The 17,229-nt window shown below is 45.2% G+C and overlaps 1 protein-coding gene across 2 annotated transcripts; it reads right to left on the minus strand.

The window, feature by feature from the left end:
- Positions 1–3,788: 3,788 nt before the first annotated feature.
- On the minus strand, positions 3,789–17,025 carry LOC142765637 (uncharacterized). Of its 2 annotated transcripts, none has more exons than XM_075866964.1 (5): positions 15,087–17,025; positions 10,051–10,105; positions 7,823–7,911; positions 4,237–4,396; positions 3,789–4,139 (listed from the first exon to the last, which is right to left on the minus strand). In XM_075866964.1, the coding sequence occupies exons 1-5, from the start codon at positions 15,231–15,233 to the stop codon at positions 3,877–3,879; spliced, it is 714 nt and encodes a 237-aa protein (XP_075723079.1). In that variant the 5' UTR covers positions 15,234–17,025; the 3' UTR covers positions 3,789–3,876. The 2 variants fall into 2 exon arrangements, with proteins under 2 accessions (XP_075723079.1, XP_075723080.1); XM_075866965.1 differs by having other exon boundaries at positions 10,051–10,113; positions 15,087–15,223.
- Between the last annotated feature and the right edge of the window lie 204 nt (positions 17,026–17,229).

Genomic DNA, 17,229 nt, shown 5'->3' on the forward strand with positions numbered 1-17,229 from the left:
TTGACGACCGCTTGACGTTGAACGAATAGTTTCATCAAGTTACTGTGGTAAGTTTTGTTCAGCCGCCTTGCTCATTTCACTTCATAATTGGTATCAGAAAGCTTCGATATTACTTTGGCGGGCCCTTCCCAATGAACCTCAACCTTGTTCTGTTTGGACGGCCGCAGCAGCATTACTTGACTACCAACTTCAAATGTGCGCTTCTTCGCCGATTTGTCGTAGTACTCCTTCGACAACACTTGTGCAGCCTTCATGTGGCTTTCCACAAGATCTTTCGTTTTTTCCAAGCCTCTGAAGGAGGTCTAAAACATACGCAACTACATTAGGGTCCTCATCGAATCCCTCCCAGGACTCGCGTAGCACTCGCAATGGTGTTCTCAAACTCCTGCCATACACAAGCTCTGCAGGGCTAAAAGCAGTGCTCTCATGAGGAGCTGATCTCAAAGCGAACATAGCGGGAGGAATACACGCTTCCCAGCCGCATTTGTGCTCGTAGCAGAGAGCTCTCAGTATCCGTTTCAGAACGGAATGCATACGCTCTACCGGATTAGATTGCGGGTGATGGATCGAGCTGTGCACTACTTTTATTCCACATTTATCCATAAAGGTAGAGGTAAGGCAGCTGGTGAAGACACTACCATTGTCGCATTGGATTTCAGAAGGAAATCCGACGCGTGCAAATATATATAGGAGTGCATTCACGACATGAGCAGAATTGAGCTCCTTAAGTGGTATCGCTTCCAGAAATTTTGTGGCTACACAGAGAGCCGTCAAGATGTACCGACAACCTTGCCTGGACTCTGGCAATGGCCCTACTAAATCAATTACTAGGCGGCAAAAAGGTTCTGTGATAATTGGCACCAGCTTCATGGGTGCCTTCCACTTGTCCGTGGATTTCCCCGCTCTCTGACAAGTGTCGCATGAGCGTACAAAGTCTTGGATATCCCTCCAGCATTTTGGCCAATAAAACTCAAGGAAAACTCTAGCCTTGGTTTTTTTTATGCCGAGATGCCCTGCCCATGCGTTTTCATGCGCCAGTTCCAATAGTTGGCGACGATACTTTTGTCGCACGAAGAGCTGCTCATACTTGCGACCTTGCGCATTTGTGTAGCTCCGATACAAAAGCCCTGCTTTCCCAAAAAAGAGAAACATTCTTTTTCTTTTTTCTCAAGTTCACGCTTTCCATTAGCGCTTTAATCGAGAGGTCCTCACGCTGCTCTCGAATGAGCGTTTCTCAATCAACCCTCGACAGCTCACTCCAACTTTCCGCTACAGGCGAGAGCGTTGCAGCCCTCTCGCTCTGATTCAACGGCGCCATGTCGTCTCCCCTTGCTACGGAAACCGCGCCGGTCGCTTCGGCGACGGGCTGGTCGCGTGACTGCTCACATGACTCACGCGGAAAATTTCCTGTCTGAGGTTCCGTCGACCCGCCGACAAGGTCACTTGAGAGTTCACCGCAATGAACAGATCAAGCTCCTGCGAAAGCTCCCGCGCTTGCGATCGCGTGAGGGCTATGTACGCTAAGTTGGGAAAGAACGATTTACCCTGCTCTTTGAGAAGCTGCTCTGAGTTGTTGGAGAAAACATAAGGAAAACGATCGGGAAGCGCGGCAGACACAGCCGCTTCGGTGCGAAGCTTACCGAACGGGCCTTCAATGACAACCGTGGCGATTGGTAAGCAAGCACTCTGCTCCTCGGCGACTTGCCTGATCCACGCGCATTCTCCTGTAAAGTCATCCGAGACACCAATGAAGGGTGGACAACATCCATGGTTGCCGCAGAGTTACGAAGTGCTCGACACGTTTGCCCATTCACACTAATTTCTTGGATATATGGCTCCAACAACAGCATGTTCTTTTCCGATTCTCGGATTGTTGAAAAAGCAAACTTTTGCTCACAGTTAATCACGATGTGCCCTTCCTTTTTGCAGTTGTAGCAGATTAGCGGTTTCCGTGATTCAAACGCCCGTGTGGTATCAGTGCGTTGTTTAGGAACCTCACTCGATTTCTCCGCTTCCGTTTGCCCTTCCGCTACAGTGTCCTTCGTAAGAGACGGGTCCTTCTTGAAATTACGGTGCGGAGCGCGTTTCCGTTGATCAGGTTTCTTTGAAAAGCCCTCTTTTCTTTCATCCTTTTCAACGCGCACTGCCCTGCTATGCAACTTTCGGCGAGTATAATACTCCTCAGCTAACTCTGCTGCCTTGTTTAGCTGTTCTTCACCAAGTTTGTCGTGCAGCCAAAGTTTGACATCCTCCTCGATGCAGCGGTAGAATTGCTCCACTGCAACGAATTCCAACACTTTATCGCGGTCGTCATAAACACCTTCGCCCTTGAGCCATTCAATTAAATCGGCTTTAAGACGAAACGCGAAGTCAACGTGTGACTCATTCCCCTTTTTAGCATACCGGAACGTTTACCTGAAACCCTCGGGTGACAACTTATAACGTCTCAAGAGCACTTCTTTAACCTCGTCATAGCTCTCAAATGCTTCCCTCGACAAGCAAGTTATCGCGTCGGAGACTTTGCCGGGAAGAAGAGCTAACAGGTTCTGCGCCCCAAAGAGACCGCTCCAAAGCGTTTCGCTCACAGACGTGTTCAAACTTGACGAGATACTTCGCCATGTCCTCGCCTACTACGAACGGTGGCAGTTGGTCCCGAATTCTATAACCACTGACCTGAACTGTTGGAAAAGCTACGCTAGGCGCCTGCGAACACTGTAGTATTGCCAATTCTATTCGTTTCAACTCGAGGCACTCCTGTCTCTCGGCTTTCTCGCGGCGTTCTCGCCTTTCAGCTTCTTCACGAACTTCTCGCCTTTCAGCTTTTTCACGTTCGCGAGCTTCTCGCCTTTCAGCCTCCTCGCGGCGTGCTTTGATATCCACCCAGGCCTCATCGACTTCCTCAGCCGACACTCCCTCATCCTTCATGATCTCAAGGATCACTTGCTTTCGTTCCGCACGGCCCAAAGTACCCAGGCAGCACGCCGCCGTTGGACCAATCTTGGACCAACATCGGCTAACATCGGCACCGACGTCGGAAGTGCAACTTCTTCCAATGTCGGGCCGACGTTCAAGCCAATGATGGGCCGACGTTTTGCCGATGTTTTAGCCAGTATGCAACCAACATTGGGCCGACGAAGGCCCATCGTATTGCCGACAAAGCTGCCAATGTTCGGCCAACATTGGGCCATATTTCAGCCAATCACATGCCATTTTTACGCCGATGTTTGCTGCACGACGAATATTGGCTACGGATGTACGACCGACATTGGACCAATCCAGGGCCACATTGCAGCCAATCAAATGCCGTTATTACACCGATGTTTCCTGCACGACGAATATTGGCTACTGATTGGCTTGCCATTACGTAACCATTATTAGTAGGGAATTTTTCTTACCGAAAGATTTAAACAATATGCCTCGATGACACGCTCTTGTAGCTTTGCAGCCCTGTATACTTGGGGCAACAGAAAATTGAATGCTGAGAACTGAAAGCAGTTACTCGATCTATTTCATCTTTTATACCTCATTCCCTTTGCTAACACTAGAAGTGTAGTTTATTTTTTTACCAATTTATCTTTTGCAATAGCGAGTGCTTTATTTGGTACTGGTATTTTGTACAGCAGATCGAAAAAAGTCGTTAGGAAGTAAATGTTGAAAGCGTATGTCCCCCACATGGTAATCAATATATTCATAGTTTAGAGCATTTTTTTGTAACTAAAACATGGTGATGGTGCTTCCGAATCAGCATAAGCTAGCCGAACAGTGCACCACCGACAGTCTGCAAACTATTTATTCTTTGTTTTTTTTTTATTTATTTGGTACAACAAAAAATGTATACATTGAAAAATATATATACACAACTAAAAAAGGCCCGCTCTACTGCAGGCCAGGTTGCGTTGGGGGCACAGTGACAGTGGTGCTGTCAAGGCCCTGGCTGCTGTGGCTGGGCAGGAAGCCAGCTGCCGCGAGCAGCCGATAATCTGCACTCTGAGAGTGGGGATCATCGGGCTGCTCCACAACAAATGCTTCTCTGAAGCGCCGCTTCCTGCCCCCACAGCGATCACCAGACCCTGGCAGCCACCTCTTAATAAAGTTGAGGGCCTCCGCCTGGTCGCACCCTGCTTTTTGGCAGATGACATCTGCATACAAGAACAGAAATACCATAGTACACATGAAGCACTGCAGTACAGAGAATACACAAAGGTACACACACATAAAACAATGAACAAGTCTAACCTGTCACTAATCTACAGAGCCTCAGGTTCACAAAGGCCCTTTTCCCTTTTCTACCATGAAGGCTGTACAGCACTTGCACATCATGTGCCAATACAGCCTTCATGGCATTCACACCAATTTCTCGGAGGCCACGTCCCCCAATCTGCAGGAGGTGCTTGCGCTGTAAAAAAATGCAAGAAGCATAGATGGGGTAAAAGCAACAGCACATCGAAATGTTTTCATGATAAAAATCTGCAAGAAGAGGACACTGAAAACAACAACTTGAATTTTTGGGCATCACAACATTTCATTGTTTTTTTACGCTAACTTCAACTCACTTGACCTAAAATGGTTTCCACATCAGCCCTCTCACATTCAGTGTGAGAACCTTTCAGAGTCCTTCTCTGAATGCAGTTTCGCTGTTATGAAATCAAATACAACACTGTTATAACCCTTAATAAATATTGATTCTAGCTATGAAATAGTATAATTACTTTGTACAGTGCTCAAATTCCAATACACGTTTCTTCGAGGTTACAATGTCTTTGCCTGAATGTTGACCAGGAGTAGCTTCTACAGGTGAAAAACGATAAAATATGTGGAATTCAAAAAGAAGCTTGGACATGTTTTTAATCAATGCATTGTAAGCAGAGCACAACAAGATAACTGAACATGATCAAGGCGTACTAAGAGGCAACCTTAGAGCGACCAAATCTTGGTCATAGATGAAACTGACAGAAAAATAAAGGTCGCACTAGATGGTCGCACCATTTGCTGTTTATATTTTTCTGTGATAGCCAACAAAGAGGCATGTCGCTATAGAAATCTCATCACAATAAACAAAGGTGCATTTTTCTTCGCACTGCGAAATTGGGTGCAAGTTAGATTTTTAAAAAAGTAAGAAATCGGCTAACACAAGGCAGGGTGAACTGTAGCTCAAAGTAGAGAGAGCCGCAGCGGACACGAAATAGGGTGATAAATGAACAAAATTACTGAATGTCTGTTTTAAGCAGGCTATTGCTAGTCACTGCCCATCAAACACACGATGCCGCCTACATCGTCTGCTAGCTTAGGACAGTTCACTCGGACTTCACAGACTATAGTAAATACAGTCGAATCTCATTAATTCCAACACACTTAATTCGAACTGACGCTGCGGTCCTATCAAAGCTATACCGCGCTCCGAAAATGCTCTCAGCACCCCGCCCAATCCTGCGGTGGCACTTCAGACACCTCATCGCTGTGCTTGAAGAAGAAAATGAAGAAAAGGAAAGAAAAGACTGCGGTGGAATGTTTGCCAAATGCCAATCTGCGACATTCCTGTGCCCCGCTTCGGCTTTTTCCGTCCCTGCCACGTAGAGACCCTTCTCCTCTTAGTACTGCGCATGAAGAGAAAGAGGGGAAAAAAAGCTGTCGCAGAGAGTTGGCTCTCTCATGCCGATCTGCAACGCGCCGGTGTCACGCTTCCTTGTTTTTCGTTCCTGCTATGTCGAGACTCTTCTCCTTTCAACACCGCGCATGAAGAGAGAAAAAAAAAAAAAAGCTGCCGCGGAGTGTTTCTCTCTCGAATGCCGATCTGCTTTTCTCCAGGTGGAGACGCTCCTCCATTCTCATCATGTGCTGGCCACGCTCCGGCTGCAGCGCAGATGGTAACAGTGGAAACACAGTTGTCTTCGAAGAGTGTCAGCACTGGACATTGCCGCGCGCAACTTCTTTTGCCAGGAGAATACTGAAGCCGAAGTACAAATGCTTTGCAAACTGCACGCAAAACTTGTTGACTCGTTGCAAGGCCAACGTGTACAGACATGTATTGACTACTTTAATTAATGACGGATGTCCTGTAATTTGTGAATAAAATTTCTCCATGCACATGCATCACTGCATGGTGAGCCCTCCGCTCGTTTACCGTATTTACTCTATTCTACCGCGCCCTCGATTGTAACGCGCGCCCGATTTCCACGGAAAAAAAAAAAAAAAAAAAAACCTAAGACATCCGTTGCAATGCGCACCCTTTTTTCTCGTTGGCCCGCTTGATCACACCACTCGCGAAAACGACTCTTTTTGAGAGCGTCTTCCGTTTAAATATGAAGTACGGGGGAAGCTTATGCCTATCTGACGTGCAACAGAGCATTGCTGTCACTCTAGTTTTACCGTGGCCCGATGTCAGTACACAAACTTGCTTCGCCCCCTTCTCCTAGACGGTTGTGGTGCCAGGCATGTCGAAGTAAAGAAGCGTGTGATTGGCATTCCCGATCTGCCCAAGCAGGTAGCCGTTGTTGTGCCGCAAGTTTAGGAGGAACCTCTGAAGACTCTGAAGCTTTTCTTCGTACTCCTCCGGCAACTTCCGGCATATGCCCGTTCCCCTTCGGAGGGAAAAGCCTTTTCTCTTCATAAAGTTCGTTAGCCAGCACCTGCTCGCTTTAAAATGGCTTTGCATAAGCCTTTTTCTAAGGCTAACTGCATAGCCTGCACTTGGAGCAGTTCTGTCGTCACGGGCCGCTGTGCCGCTCACTGCTTAATCACATACTCGCCGAGCAGCTCTTCAATTTGTGGAAACTGACCCTGCTGTGGTCCACTGAAGCCTTTGCGTGAATCTTTGCTGTCGACAATATTCTGCTTTTGTTTCCGCCAGTCCCGCACGCACGTTTCGGGAACTCCGAATGACCGCGATGCGGCCCGATTTCTGTCCGTTCCGGCACACGCGACGACTTTTCTTTTAGAAGCAGCATTGTGGTGCACTCGTCAAGTTTTTGGAGTCGGCCCTACCATGCCGTCGATGCTAATGTACAACAAGATGACGAACTCCTCAGCACATGTATGAAGTGCCGCGCATGGGAAACACATAGGCAGAAATGACCGACGTGCCATGCCGACGCACGTAGGGGGCGGCCATTTTGTAAGTGGCGATGGCAATAGAATGACCATATTCATTTTTTTTTTTCGTACTCGATTCTAACGCACATGCGATTAATGAACTCTCTTAACCGGAAAAAAGGTGCGTGTTAGATTCAAGTAATTACGGTAACTTTCATTATTTTGAACTTCTTTTGCCCCGCCGCGGTGGTCTAGTGGCTAAGGTACTCGGCTGCTGACCCGCAGGTCGCGGGTTCAAATCCCGGCTGCGGCGGCTGCATTTCCGATGGAGGCGGAAATGTCGAGGCCCGTGTGCTCAGATTTGGGTGCACGTTAAAGAACCCCAGGTGGTCAAAATTTCCGGAGCCCTTCACTACGGCGTCTCTCATAACCATATGGTGGTTTTGGGACGTTAAACCACACAAATCAATCAATTGAACTTCTTTTAATTTGAACAAATTTTCTGGCCTCTTTGAGTACGAATTATTCATATTCGACTGCAGTACAGTGGCTCATGAGATAACCTGACTAGTTTGTTTCCCGAAACACAGTATCTTAAAGCAGTACTAAATTTCTGCATGTTACATAGGCATATTAAAAATCAGGAAATATACACCAAAGCCGCAGCCACAGCTTTACTCTGCACAGCTGCCTCTGCTGCCTCCACTTCTCCAATCGTACCAGCAGGCAGCCGGGGAAGGTCAGAGGGGCGCTGTGCTGGCTGGGCGTGCTGAGGCACGGACAAGAGCCGTACCTTGTGCTTCAGCTGTCGCACCTCCTGCAGAACCTCTCTCTGTTGCTGCCGGATGCCAAGTTGGATCCGCAGGATCCGTAGCAATAGAGCTGAAACATACAAGAGTACATACCATATTTACTCGCACAATTTGCATCCTCACATAATTTGCTCACCAGTATAATTAGCCAGCCTGCTTTACTACAAGAAACTTTTTGCTCGCATACTTTGCCCTCCCCAACCAGCCCGAGCCACCTTGCCAGCACACACACAGACACATTTGACTTCATGATGCTCTGGTCAGGCACATCTCTTGTCGAGCAGGCGAGTGCAGTCTTACACAAAATGGACTGAGTGCAAGGTCCCTTCTTCCATGAACTTTTATGCTTTCCCTAGAATATCGAACTTGAAAACTGAAACCTGTTTATCTGTAGTCCGAAATGCCTAAAGGTTTGCCTCCTATCTTCCCACCTCTTCCACGGCAAGAATGTATTCCCGAGACACAGCACAGATGTTGAACGCGTGCAAGGACCTGTCACATCAACTAGATGAGGCAGGTTTTCGCACTCATTTTTTTTTTTTTTTTCGGTTTCGCCATCTGGCCATTGCGTTTTTACCGTTCCTTGTGATAGGCTACAATAATTATATACGAGGCAGATTGCTGTTATAAAGCTTACCGAAGAAAACTGAAACCGTGCTACCGCTAAGCACATCAGCGTGGAGTTCTTCGACATGCAATATTCAGTATGGGAGCCAGCAGAAGAGTGCGTTGAATAAGACTTAGCATAGAAGCTTGGGTGTGTTGGTTAGATATCGGAGGGAACACAACGCAATAGAAGACTGGGACAAGGAATGGACACACACACACATGAAGGGCGACACACACAGCACTGTGTTGGCATCGCGCTTCCTTGTCTGCATCTTACTTTACGTTGGGTTCCCGACAATTATTGGAGAGTACTTATGTTCTCTGGTATAACCCTGTCGTGGGAACTGGTTTTTGTGAGCACTGTTCGGAAGAACTTCAAGAAAATGGGGGCATTTGAACAGGCTTAGCAAACAAATGACAATCCGCTTTGAGACAGCTGTGACAGCGCCTGCAACATATATTCCCAGTTGAGCTTTCAGGCCAGCGATTCCTACTAGCTTCGCACATGACCGGATTGACAAAAAAAGTACACATAATACGCGAGTATATACCGCATTTGACTCTGTAGCTTTGATGAACCAGGCAGATACAAAAATTTATCCAAAACTCCATTGATTCTGTTGCAAAATTATTCAACAAACAAATTGCGATGTTATCCATGTTACTATACGATTGTGGCACTTTACCATTGCAGCTTTCCAGGAGGCACACATAGTGCAGCGTTAGTTCACCACTCGCAGTTAATTGTATGCAGTAGGTTGCTCACAGCAACTGACTGCATGCAATGGTGAACATCTTGCATGCTTGCACCGCTGTTTCAGCATGCTGGCTGCTTCCCATACGGCTATCAATTGATGTTCACAAAATTGGGAAGATGAAGAAAGACTACACAGTGCCCTCTGGCCACCCTATACTCCAAACCTCCAGCCAACAAACAAACAAAAGAAACAGAAGTATGCAAATGAATATTATTCCTAATGCAGCTGGAATGGAGTGTAGTTTTCACCAATTCTGTGTGTTAAGTCAATATGGAGTGAGTTAACTCCATAAAGTAGCTTTTCTCATAACAGTGTTCACTCTATTGTAACACAAGGAGTGACTTCATAGCATCTAGAAGGAAAAATAGAATCCTCAGTACTCTACCTTAAAACAACAATAATCTGGAAAAAGAACTCAATACATTCGAAAAAAAAAAGGTAGCACAGTTGATCCCCTTTACAAGAGACACTGATGTAACAGACAAACGGGGATAAGAGGCACCAGTGTGCAGGCTGACATTTGGCCCATCATGCATCAGGCACTCCGTAGATGCGCCTGTGCAGCCGGGAGCCCTGCAGTCAAGCATGCTGAGCAAGACTGTTGACCACTGTACAATGACACATTGCCACAAAATTTCAAAACTTCATTTCACAGACTTCTGCAAAAGCTTCTTACACTCTTGCATAATTTTTGCACAAGCTTCTCTCATTCTTGCGTGATTTTCGTCAGAACATATAAGTGTTGGAAGTTGTATGTCCCCAAAAACTTGCACAATACAAATAGCATACATTAAAGTCTATCACTTAATACGTGCATAGTGTAACAATGAAAGGAAACTCACGCATGGTTTGCTCCGAGCCTTCCCCGTGCGGTGCCTCCTTGAGCCTTGGAGAGCACTGTACAGCTAGAGCAAAGTAGCATCAATCCAGTGTTAATGGCAGGTTAACAAGACAACAAAACTAACCCCCATATTCATAAACGCTCCCCGACTCGACTTTCACCCTTCACTTGACAGAGTTGAGCACTGTGCCGCTGCTCGTTTGAAAGCGACGCTGCGCTACTCGAGAATCACAGCAGATTATTGCTGACATGCAGCAATTTTCTCTGCTTAGACACGGTGCTCCCATCAGCCATCTCAAGTGAAGGTGAAGCGTTGAGTGGAGGGACGTTCTAGAATACGGGGGTAAGATTGGTTGCAAGAACACTACAATAGACACACTTAATTTTTACACTTCATCTATATTGTACAGCTACACACATTCTGCATCCTTATAATGCAACATATACATACAGGCTTATAAAGTAAACACTGTAGGCTGCTCAAATAACACCAACACGAAAAAATTACCCAAAAGTGGCCATGCGCAAAGTACTTTTATTTGAAACTCACAAAACTTTTGCGGTGATGGAGAATAAATAAGACAGGTTACGCTTGGAGGCACATGAGACCTTCGCAGCTTTCATAAAGTACAAAAAACAATATGGTATGTGTGTGTGTATGTATGCATGAAGCTTCAGCCTTTACATCCGGTTTCTTGAAAGAATCGACTATGAATTTTATGGCACCTGTGTCCTTCAGCGCAATTGAAAGCCTGCTGATCAGTGTGTGATATTGTGGAATAGTTACATGGAAAATGGCGTGAAACACCTAAAATCAAATTTTTCTAGCTAGGAAATATGCAGCTGTGTATACACAACACATGCTGCAAACAGTGGGAGGTGACCACAAGAGTGATTTGAGTGTAAGCGTCAGTATTCCGCATTCATGCACCCCGCCATTTTCAACTGTTGCCCAAAAGCAGCACCACTTCAGCGTGCTACTTTTTTTTTTACATTATAAACAGCACGGAATACAGCGAGGATGAAAACAACATATGCAATTAAATTTTGAGCACTATTTATGGTGCGCATGATTGATTGATTGATATGAGGGGTTTAACGTCCTAAAACCACTATATGATTATGATAGACGCCGTAGTGGAGGGCTCCGAAAATTTAGACCACCTGGGGTTCTTTAACGTGCACCTAAATCTGAGCACACGGGCCTACAACATTCCCGCCTCCATCGGAAATGCAGCTGCCACAGCCGGGATTCGAACCCGCGCCCTGCGGGTCAGCAGCCGAGTACCTTAGCCACTAGACCACCGCGGCAAGGATGGTGCGCATGAAAAAAAAAAAAAAAAAAAGGCCTTTGTACAACGACGAATTCATAATTTGCCTTCACGGACCTTCTGTTAGGCTGCACCACATACAGATTTTTTGTGGCTTTCAAAAGAGATTTGAAAAAAAAAAATAACCGTGTTTACTCTCGTCATGAGCGCACTCACTAAGTCACCCTCATTTCAGTCGCCAAAATTTTGAATTTTTTTTTCTTCCACATATTAAACACACACCTTACGTTCATCCGCTGAAGTCCCACGGGCTCCCCCCCCCCCTTGCCCCCTTCGCTCGCTGCCACGTGCCATTTTATTTTTGTTTCTATTTGTTCACGGAACGTCCCCTGTCTTTTTTAATTATCTCTTGTAACATATGTGGCATTTCCTTGTTCCCGAGGTGCCACAGGTGCTTTGCTATGTAGATGCACCATTAAACTAGTATTTTTGATCAACTGTGCATTTCTGATGTTTACCTTGCAAGTACGTAAAACTGGCATGCTTCTTGATCTACGATACACATGTGGCTTGTCTCACTTTGAAGGAAAAGTTAGCATACAATGGTGTAAATGCTTAGAATTTGAAATATTGAGGCAGCATCACACCGGAGATGATCATATGGTAAAGAAACAAGTGCTGCCTTATTACTGGCAAGTTGTCACTTATATGTACAAATAAATTTTGCGAGCTAAAAATAGTACAAAAGCACAGCGAGGCTATGATGTGGTTCAACCTGTGGATTCGCTTCATTTATCACGCCATATGATGAAGCTTCCTTTGGTAAAACTGCTCAGATAAGAAAAAAAGTTTGCTGTCCAATACAGCAACTATACAAAGTGTGCACGTGCATCTCACAGCGCCTTTTCATTACTTCCGAAATGCGCCACCAACATGCCCGGGCACCAACCGAATCTATCGCCTACAACTGCCATGTTGTCTCCTCGTGCTTGCACCCGTTTAGTTTTGCCTCACGATGCAAGTTTGAGAAATTATGAGCTGCTAGTGAGGCAAGTTGATTTAGTAGTCCACGCAGAGGGAGCAGAGCTTAGGGTGTTTCTTCGCTGAAAGTTATAACCTGAAATTGAGAACGCACATTCCGATTTTCCTAAAAGTACCAGCGTATTTGGCTGGTGCAGATGAACAAAAGCTACTTGAGGAAACTTTGCAATATTTGCATCTTCAGGTGCAACTTCATTACGGGTAAGTGCCATAGCCAAGTATTTACCTGCAAACAGATATAGCTTACCAAGATACTGTACATACAAACTTGCCCACAGTTAAAATCATGATGGCAAGGAAGGCGGTTAAAATCGTGATGGCGATCGCAGAGATTTGGTATTGCATTGAAACAAACTATAAAAAATGGGAAACAATATTAGTTCACTTTGAAGTATAGCCGATCGGTTCAAGTTGGGCGTCAGGATTTTTTTTAATTAGTCAATTAATTCCATACACGGTCTCTATCATGTTCAGTGACTCCACTGTACATTAGCGTACAACAAAAGCAAAATACAAAGTGAAAAGTGTGTTAAAGCATACGCAAAAAATAAAGTGATGACTGGCATTACCGCGGCACACACCACGCAAAGTCGCTATCTGCCTTGTATAATATTTTCCTCGACTATTTCCACAAATTGCAATCAAAGAGGCTCAAGCTCAACATCAGCACTGTTTAAAACACTTCGGGGGGTGGGGGGGGGGGCATTGCTACTTTGGTGGCGTAGGCCGTGACAATATATTCATAATATTATATCTCTTGTAAACTTGCCTAGCTCTGCACGACTAGTTTTCGATGAGAGCAGCTGCGCTTCGCACATCCACTCTTAAAATTGCGGCTCGAAAGATTTTGAGCTTTCACTTGTTTTTAGGCCAGGCAATTTGTAGTGAAAGCAAGATAATAGGCCCTCATAGGTTGTGGCGGGCAGCCGGTGTACGCCGTGGCTGGTATATGTGTCGCACATCTTGATTATCTGGTCTTGTATCGAGTGAACGAGCGAGGCCTTCCTAATCCAATGAGCTCGTTAAAGTAAGACAACAAAAAACCACAATGCTTCCACATAGTTCACAGCAACAGATGGCGAGCCCCCAACAAACCGCACTGCAGCACGTGAACTGCCGTAGTTACCCAGGGAGTTACCCGGGCATGGCGGGAGAGGGCGACATGGGCAGAAGTGACATCACAAGAACACTACGTATAAAGGGGACATTTAAAGACTTTTTTCCCATTTATAAACTTCGTGCACTGTTCTGTCACAATTTATAGCTCAGAATAGTTGTATTTTGAAAAGGGCACTAATTCATAAGCCCAATGGTTCAAGGATGGGTGCATTTAGGGGGCCCATTCTACGTTTTACTTATGCCCTTCAAGAACTTGCTTACAGGGCCAAAGTCCTGTTTTAGAAAGAACACGCTAGTGCGTGGCCAGCAGTCCTTCAAGCATTAGTGCTGGTGAGATTTGGAAATGCAGCGCATGAGCATCCTCGTCTGCTACTTCTCTGCTCATGCTCTCGGGGCTTACTTGCGAGGCACGGACCTTCGCACTTTTCATTTTCACACTGTAAATCAAGTGATGCCAACTCTGCCTTCCATTATTTAATAAACCAATATTTCAAGGTCACGAGGACGAGCTTAAAATGTTTGCTACATCAAACCTGAACAGCATTTTGAGTCATCGAAACTTGCTAGTTGCCGCGAGCATTATGCGAAAAATATGATGTGCTTTACGGTGACAACTTGCAAAACACTGCAGCAACGATTAAAATCATGCATTTTTTGTGCTCACAGGAAATACCTGAAGCAGGAGGCACTGGGCTAAATAAATTGCGCAGCTAAAATACGGATGCGCTTTCCAATGCTGTCATGCGTACAGGCGGAGAAATGGCAGACAAAACTGGGCGCACCCCGATTCTATGCGCATGCGTCCCATTCACAAGCCTCGCTGCCAGTTAGCACCACATGGCTCACTGTCCATGAGCTCGCTTGTTTCCTGTAACAGTGGACCATACGGTACACCTATTTAAAAACGAGGATAGAATGTATATAATGCAGCATCTGATGAAGCCATGACGATGTGTTGCTGATGAAATCTGGAACTCTAGTTAGTACCCTTATTGTTAACCAGCCGACCGACTAGCAAAAAGATTTGCGACTGAAATGATGGCATCTACACCTGCCCTTAAAGGGACACTGAACAAAGTTTTTGCCGCCGAGATTTTCAGCCAAAGCAAAAGATTGGGCCATGAAATTCATAGACAATAATTTCAAGCAGAAACTACGAAAACATACTGAATTTAATGAGCCTTTTACAAAATGCCGCGTCTAGCTCTTAGACACGGCGTTTTCTAAAAGATCGCGACATTTATTTTTCAAGTTTTTTTTTTTGTTATTCAAGACAAATCTACGGTGCATTGTTCACAGAAAAAAAATTGCCTCGGTAAGGTTTCTTTGCGAGCAGCTTACTAATTTTGAGGCAGGCGCGTTAATTCGTGAACTGAAGCATGCGAGTGATCGATCTTGCCTGCTAGTGGCTAGGCGACAAAGGCTTTACCTCATGTCCTGGTGTAGCTAAGTCACGCAAATGGAGCAGAAAATGTGCATTATCATTTATTTCACCTAAATATCACACGTATGTGACTTATTGCCGGTGACAGGTGATCAGGATGAAGTCGACAAGTTGCAAATCTGAACAAGAATTCACTCGAATGAAAAACCAACCTATACTCACGTGCACTGTGAAGTCGAACACGTCGTCCGTCAATGTTGTCGCTGATGCCCGAAGGAAAAGAGAAGAGGACAAGCGACGGGGTCGTCTCTTTCTATAAAGTCGGCGGAACTGCCAGAACGGCCAACACAAAAGGCATCGGGTTGACATTCCTCCATCTGGGCATCAGTCGCTCCACCCGGGCATGCAGCTGCTACTGGTTCTACTACTATCCTCTTCCCCGTGCCTCTTCCCGACATTGCAGTGTTGCTGCCATACTCGCGAACCTTTTTAAATTAAAGCACGCAATCATGTATTATCGTGCGCCATAGTAAACTTAAAAACAGTGCGCCGGTACATGAGATCACGAAGCGCGGTCCACGCCATCACAAGAGCAATTAGAGAAATGAAACAAAGAAAACAAAATTGTATAAAATATTTTGTCTCAACACGATCCGCAATTCAGTTTCCTGCAGCGGCTTTTGGCTCTGTATGAACGGCCAAGCCAGTGCCAAGCCAAGCTTGCGTCCCTGATCAGCTGTTTGTTTCCATCGAGAATTCAACAGTGAACTGGCAATTTGTTTAGATGATATTGCTAAAGGGCTTGAAATTGAATATTTCTCTACGTACTACTGCTGTACTTTTCCTCTCTGTTTCCTGATCACAGTGATGAGATTGAGGAGGTTACAATTTAGAAAACAGCAAGTGCAGCTCAAGCATTGCTAGTATCGCTGTTTCGGTAATAAAATGTTACAAAGATTTTGCCCCGCGACCTGCTTGCCGTGTTCGAGCACCCAGTAGAAATTTACGGTGCCGCGTTTGAAAGAGTTGAATAAAATTGCAATATTACGAAAGAAAGGCTCTGAAGCAACATCGCATTTTATCAGGCCTACACCTCCCACACCTAGACGAGTAAAACTCGTCGATATTATCTTGCAAAGCTGTGTATAATATTTAAAACACATTATTTAGCCCACGATGAATTGTTCTCTCGTGTGGCTTCTCCATTTGGTACTGTCATGTTAACTTACAAAGGCAACTTTCCATATTTAGTCTCTTTAGATGTTGCAAAAGCTTGACACGTGGTGTGTATGCCATACTGATAATTCTCCTCGTAACCTGGGTCCGCCTCTTTAAACAGCGTCGCATTTTATTGTTCGCAATTGTGTTTATTTTATACTGTAAGCGAGCTGTGTGATTTCATCAATATTCACGAGTGTTCCCTGACTATACAAACACGTGCGTCTTATTTGGTGCGGTGCACGTTTGTATGTAGCAAAAAATGTCATTTCGTCAGCGTGTGTCTGCATACACTTGCATGCCCTGCAGTACGTGTACATAATTAATGCAGTAAGGACTGCAATGCATAGCCTTGCATGGGACATATATTCCATGCACCCTCAGAGAAATGTTGTTTCTTATGAGCCTATTGTTTATCATTACAATTTTTTTTTCGTTATAGTTTCATCTCCATATAAAACAGCTGTATACAGGCACGAGCTTCAGCAGCTTCCTCGTTGTTCCATTTTAAATAAAAACACCAAGCCTACCCGAATCAATGATCTGTTTGCTATCATTACTGTTATGTGTTCTACGATGTACACAAGGACAGTAGTATACAAAAAATAGGGAGGGAATTGAATGCCCTGCCTGCATGGCTGCGCCGTTTCACAAGATCAGGCGCTGCGCTGTGAAGCTTCCTACCGGCCTGCAGAAATTCAAGGGAGCGTACAATAGCGTGGTTCAAGAGGACTTGTGGGGAATACTAGACACACTGGGTGTAAAAGATGGAGTCACTAATCGTTTAAAGGAAATCTATAAAACTAACAAGGTAGTTAAAAAGTGGGAAAAACAGGTATCCAAGCCCACAGTGGTGAAACGTGGACTTAGGCAGGCGTGCCCACTGTCACCCTTCTTATTCATGATGTACCTACAAGGATTAGAGGCCAAGTTAGAGGCAAGGGGACTTGGCTTCAACCTCTCTTTAGTCAAACAAGGAAAACTCATTGATCAGGCACTACCAGCATTAATCTACGCAGATGATATAGTGCTAATGGCCGACAACAAGGAAGATTTGCAGAGGTTGATGGACATCTGCGGTAATGAGGGAGATAGGTTAGATTTTAGATTCAGTTAGGAAAAACCAGTAGTCATGATTTTTAATGAT

The sequence above is a fragment of the Rhipicephalus microplus genome, chromosome 6 (genome assembly GCF_043290135.1).
Source record: "Rhipicephalus microplus isolate Deutch F79 chromosome 6, USDA_Rmic, whole genome shotgun sequence".
Classification (NCBI taxonomy): Eukaryota; Metazoa; Arthropoda; class Arachnida; order Ixodida; family Ixodidae; genus Rhipicephalus; species Rhipicephalus microplus.